Genomic DNA, 6698 nt, shown 5'->3' on the forward strand with positions numbered 1-6698 from the left:
AGAATCCATGAGCTGCATTCCTGCAGGAGAAAAAATCACTTGCTTAGTGAGTCTGCCACTACCTCTGCTAGCGACAATAACACCTTACCTTTGTTATCCTTCAACGAAAAGTTGTGGTTATTTGTGGCATCCGTTGTTAAGCTGAAGTAAAACTGGTGTCCATTGGATGGCTCATCTTTGTCAACTGCACTGATCTTCTGGATAACCTAGAAATAGAAAACGGAAGGCAGGGAAGCACACTGGTGTGCTCTGCTACATTTGTTGAGGCAGGACAGAGCAGTGTTACAGATCATAATAAATGTCATCTTCCCGAATGAGCTGGGGGAACCAGCAGATATACCTGTGTGAACCCAATCTATAAAGGGCCCTGAAAAACAGACCACAGCCTTTTCAAAGTGCGTGTTTGAACTTCTTTTCCTAAACCTCAGCAATGAGCCGCACCAATTGATTAGACATCCCAGTAAACATCACAACGATGTGGACACAGAACATTGACTGTGACTGAACTGCACTCCATTCTCAGAACTTCAAGGTTCTTAAACTCTGCCGTATAATGTGGGGAACAGCACAATCCAGCTTAATATGCTATATTTCTCCTTAAAGGAGCTGAAACCCATAACCATTGAGCGGGGCTTTTATAAAGTTTACCTTTTCTTCCTGAGGAACTGTGGTCACCCAATTAAACCAGAATTTGAATGTTCCTTTCATATTAGTTTATGCTGCACATCAAAGCATTAGTTTTGCTGAAACATGCGGATGATATGTTATCTTAAAGCTGGGAGATTTCAAAGGCACTGCTGCTGGGTGTTCCTAAAGAAACCACAAACAAGAAGCAAGGTCTTCAAGCCTCTTACCTGCCCTGGCTGGGCATTTTCACAGACAGTGGTTTCGTAGTCCATGGCGAATTCGGGGGCGTTGTCATTAATGTCTAGTATAGTGATGGCCACGTAGCCTCTTCCTACCTGGGATGGATTCTCTAATAAATGAGAAAAATGTGTCACCATTTACTCTGAAAGAAAAGCTGCTATTCTGCTAATTTTCTCAGGGAATGTCCACAGAAAACTAGCAAAAACACTTAACATTAAAAATAAGGCAAAAATATTTGCATCTCTGAAGCATACGACTTAAATGAAATTTATACTTCTAATTCTACATTCTTTAAAGGGAGCCACAGATAATCTGATCCAAATATGTATGTGTTAATTTATGTGTGTATATATATATATATATATATATATATATATATATATATATATATAAAATGTAACATGGATATTATATATAATATCTTTAACTTACATTCAGTTTGTTAAACTATAGTTTAAAGAAGTATCTTGTTTGGGCATTTGGTTACGATATGGGTTTACAGCTTTCATTAAAAGTTAAATAAGTTCAGCCACGCACTGTGGCCCACACCTGTAATCCCAGCAACTTGGAAGGCTAAGGCAGGAAGATCACAAGTTCAAAGCCAGCCTTAGAAAGTTAGTGAAATCCTGTTTCAAAATTAAAAAGTAAAATTGGTTGGGGATGTAGGGTTAAGCGCCCTGGGTTAAATCCCCAGTAACAACAACAACAACAACAAATTAATGGTTCTTATGTAAGAAGTCCATCTCTATATACCCAAATATAAGCCTTTCTATTAGAGTTGAAAAGATCTTAGATAGCACTTAGGCCAATCTCCTTGGTTTACATATTAGGAAATTGAGGCCAAGAATTGTCAAATTACTTCCTGCAGGTAAAATATCAACTTTAATATTAGAGGTGTACATTCCAAATCCAAGTTTAGTGCTCTTCCCATATCCCCAAAGGCCATGAAAGGCAGGTACAAGGTTCTCATCTGAACTGTATTACAGGACTCTGGTTCATTTACTCCATAATCAGTAGCAGATCTTTAGATGAGTATTCACTAGACTCATATTAATTGCCATTTATGCAGCTGATAGGATTATTTTTAGTATCAGAATAAGAATCAAATCAGTTAATTAGAAGAGAAGAATACTGTTTCCAAAGGGTAGCTTATTCTTTACTAAATTAAATAGTTTAATTTTATTTCCTATGTTTATAATCTCAGATAATCAAGCTTACCCATACGGAAGAACATGAATATAATTAAAAGCAATGCTGAAAATTCGAAGGAACTTAAGGTATTGGATTTCAGAAGGAATTTCTTTGATGGGATTATTTCTCATTTTCAGTATTTGTAGATTTTTAAGACAAAGTATCTGGAGAATAGAAAAGAGAAACAAATATGAACAGAATAATAACTCCTATTTGCTACCTTAACTCTTTGAACTATCGTGAAATCAGTATGACAACATAACTTGGCTTATAACCTATATCTCAACAATACTTTTTAAAAATTTTTTATTTTATTTATTCTAACTTGTTATATATGACAGCAGAATGCAACTCAATTCATATTACACAAATATTAGCACAAATTTTCATGTCTGTGGTTGAACACAAAGTAGAGTCATACCATTCTTGTCTTCACACATGTACTTAGGTAATGATGTCTGTCTCATTCCACTGTCTTTCTTACCCCCATGCCTCCTCCCTTACCCTCCCCTCCCCTTTGCCCTATCTAAAGTTCGTCTATTCCTCCCATACTGGCCCCCATCCCCATCATGAATCACCATCTTTATCAGAGAAGATATTTGGCATTTCAACAAATACTTCTAATAAACCTTTAAAACAAGTGACCAGCATTAATATGTATGATCAAGAGAGATAGAGCAACTAGTATATTCATATGTCCTTGACTCAAGAAGAGTTCTTTTCAAAATGGGAAAGGTCAGCCTTTTTGATCAAGCTCAGAGTTTCATGTGAAGCAATCATGGAAAGATAAGGGAGGAAGGAGACAGCGGCAGAGCTGGGAAGGTAAGTGGACCCAACCACTTGGAGGAGAGTGATTCAACAATACTCTACTCGGCTATCTAACAATAACAGAGTATCTAACAGAGTATCTAACAATACTCAGTGAAACAGTCTTATAGTAAGACTGTTTCATGAGCTATCACAGTAATTTAATTTTCATATCAAAGTTAAAGATATACCATTTATACCCATGATCTTTGCTTAATATAAATTTTGCTTTCTGCTCTCTGATGAATCTTGTTTTTGTTTGTTTGTTTCATTTTTTTGGTTCTGAGGATTGATTCCAGGGATGCTCTATTACTGAGAGACATTCCCAGTCCTTGTTTTATTTTTTATTTCAAAAGACAGTGTCTCACTAAGTTGCCAAGGCTGGCGTTGAACTTTGCAATCCTCTTGCCTCAGCTTCCCAGTTGCTGGGATTATTATTATTATTGAGCCTTTAATAAAAATAAAATAACAAATTGATGGAGTGGAGGATAGTAAATTTTGTAGCCAATTTATTTATAGTATTCTCTTAAAATCTCTTTTTATAAAAAATTGGTAAGGTCAGGAGCGACCTTTCATTCTTGGTTTTAGTATCAATGCCTTCTGCCTTTTTTATTCCCCCATCAGTCTATGTAGGTTTGTGAACTGTTGTGGATCACTTCAACGTAATAACATTTGGGCTTGTTGGTTTTATTTCTCTTTTTTCTACTCTCTATTTCACCAGTTATAGTACTAGTTTTTATCATTTCCTTTTTTCATTTTCATTCTTCTCAATTTTTTTTTAAATTTCTCTTTTGATTTCTTCTTTGACTCACAGTTAACAATGAGTTGCTTAATTTTCACGAGTGAATTTTCAAATCTTGGACTTTGATTTCTAATGTCATTCCACTGTAGTAAAAAACCAAATAAACCTTTATGATTTTTAATCCTTTTAAGTTTGTTGAGGCTTGTTTGAGACCTTACACATGGTCTATCCCAGAAAATGAAAATTTGGGAATGTTTTTTCCTATGGCTATTGACTGTTTCATAGATGTCTTTGAAGTCTAATTGGTTTACAGTGTTGACCAGTTCTTCTATTTCCCTGTTGATATTATTCCTAGTGGTTCTATGCATTATTGAAAGTGATGAACGTATCCAATAATAATTGTCGAATTTCTTATTTCTTCCTTTCTTTCAGTTTTTGCTTCATAAACTTTGGGGCTCTGTTGTAAAAATACATGTATGTTCACATCATCCTGATATATTGACAAAATGTCCTTCTTTGTCTCTTGTAGCATTTTTTGTTGTAAAATCTGTTTTGTCTGATACTATTACAGTCACTCCAGCTTGCATGATACATCTTTTCTCATGCTTTTACTTTCAATCACTTTGTCATTTTCAAACTTAAATGTGTCTTCTACAGATAGCATATCACTGGACCCTGTGTATTTTTGAAGCCCAGCTGACAATCTGTGAGTTTCGCTGAATGTATTCACGGTTAACGTTATGACAAACACAACTGGATTTACACCTGCCATTTTACTTTTAACTTTCTATATGTCTTATGATTTTTTTGTTCCTTATTTACTGCTTTCTTTTGCATTGAGTAAATATTTTCTAGTGCAAACATTTTAACTACTTTAATGATTTTTCACTATATTCTCTTGAGTTCTTACTAGAACCTACTTCGTATTTACATAAGCTTAATTCTAGTTAGATATAGAAATGTTCTTCTCTGTAGTCTATTCTGTCTTCCCTTTATTCTTCTGTAATTGTTAAACATATTGTATCCATAGGTTATAAGACTAATGATATATTATTATAATTATTACCAAATATAATTTTACATCTTTTTAAAGAAGCTTAGAGAAGAAAGGAGACCAAATATGTTTACATAGAATATTATATTAACCTTCTTATTTAACATTTCTGCTTCTACCTTCTCCTGTCCTCAAATATTGCAGCAGACTCTGTGCTCTGCCTGATTCCCCCATCTTAAATCCTGTCATAATTCCAGTCACCCCACTCACCCAAGTCCCCAGGCTTCCATCCATTGCCTGTGTCCCATGCTAGTAACTGGGTATAATTAGCTCACCTCAATGTAGCCCTTCTATGCCTGAATGTTACCACCCTCACTAGAATATTTTATCTACAACTATATAGCACAAATGTACATAGCAAAGACAAGTTTTACTAATTTATATCACTTTAAAGATAAGCACTCTGTATCTCATATCTTAACAGCTCCCCTGCATTTAAATGTCATTTTTTTAATGGATGGAGAATTTTTGTCAGATACACACTGCCAAAATTAAATTAGCACAAAAAACTAAGATCCTTATTTTCCTTGGGAATCCGTCTCAATTTGTCTTAGTCAAATTAATAAAACTGGTTTCATTGTTTAGAAAAGTAAAAAGCAAGTCTTCCTATTAAAAATAAAAACTCCTTCTCCTTCTACTTTATTTTTCCTCAAAGCTCTTATTATCATAGGATAGATCACTCCCAAAGATGTATGATCTCCCCCCACTACAGCATATGCTCCATGAAATAGGTATTTTGTTTGTTTTGCTGGAAAATATGTGTTTTCACTACTACATGTTTGAAATAGGAAGCAGGTCAATTTGGATTGAAAATTTAAAATGGCTTAACTTGGGGCTGGGGATGTGGCTCAAGTGGTAGCGCGCTTGCCTGGCATGCGTGCAGCCCAGGTTCGATCCTCAGCACCACATACAAACAAAGATGTTGTGTCCACCAAAAACTAAAAAATAAATATTTAAAAAAATGGCTTAACTAAATGTCAATATTCTGAAAGTCAATTCACAAAACAATTAATCACCCAGTGACTGGTGAGGCATTGACTACAGACACTAAAACAAACAAACAAAAAACAATTTGCCCTAATGTCTTGTTTATTTAAAATGGCATTAAATTATATCATTCCAGATATGTTATCCTTCATATATTTCATTGAGCAGTCTATGGTTAATTAAACTTGCTAAAGTATCACCTGATCACTAACTTTGTTTTCAGAGCTTTGGATTGGCATGGGGACATGTTTATTATTAAGAACTAGAAGAAATATTTTTTGTATATTGAACAAATTTTACACAGTAAACATATTGGAGAGTCTGACTATAGCATAGCCTTTGAGGATTATGTCAAGGGACTTCCTAAGAAAAGTATACTACACTTTTGTTAATATGTATTTTTTTAAGTTGTAGGTGGACACAATATCTTCATTTTACTTTTATGTGGTGCTGAGGATTGAACCCACTGTCTCACACCTGCTAGGCAAGCCCTCTACCACTGTGCCACAGCCCCAGCCTTTTTGTATTGTATGAATAAGTCTTTTCAGTTGCAATACAAAATGTTTGTACTTTATAGTAACTTCAGGGTCTATTTTTTGGTTATAGTTATTCACAAATAATAAATCATAGCAATATATGTATATACAATAATTTTATATATATATATATACAAGAATTAAAATGGACTCACTTCTACGGGAAATTCACGGAGGTCATTAAATGATAAATTAAGATATATCAATTGGGAAGCCAAAGGTGAGAAGTCTGGACAATAAAGGAGAAAAAAACCCTAAAAGAAGTGAAAAGAGATATTAATTCTTAACAATATATTCTCCCCATGAGAATGCTCCTTTTCTAATTTCTAATGGTAATACTACAAACTCATTAACACTGTCAAACTTTTCCTAATCTGTGAAGGGAGAAATTGTTTCTCTATGTAGTTTTAAATTGCATTGTTTTTATTTTGAATGAGGTCAAGTACTTTTCATATTTATAAGGGTATTTTGTTTCAGTGAATTGTTTGTTCACTTATTTTGCCCCCCCCCCCCC

At 34.4% G+C, this 6698-nt stretch overlaps 1 protein-coding gene across 1 annotated transcript in view; it reads right to left on the minus strand.

Annotated features, from left to right (window-relative positions):
• Positions 1-6698, minus strand: part of Lrrc63 (leucine rich repeat containing 63) — a 34965-nt gene that overhangs the window by 18900 nt on the left and 9367 nt on the right. Inside the window, exons 5-6 of the mRNA XM_048800554.1 lie at positions 6340-6438; positions 2086-2222 (exon numbers count right to left, since the gene is read on the minus strand). Coding sequence (XP_048656511.1) covers positions 2086-2222; positions 6340-6438 — 236 coding nt within the window. The remainder of the gene's footprint in view (positions 1-2085; positions 2223-6339; positions 6439-6698) is intronic.

This window comes from Marmota marmota, unplaced genomic scaffold, assembly GCF_001458135.2.
Source record: "Marmota marmota marmota unplaced genomic scaffold, marMar, whole genome shotgun sequence".
NCBI classification, from domain to species: Eukaryota; Metazoa; Chordata; class Mammalia; order Rodentia; family Sciuridae; genus Marmota; species Marmota marmota.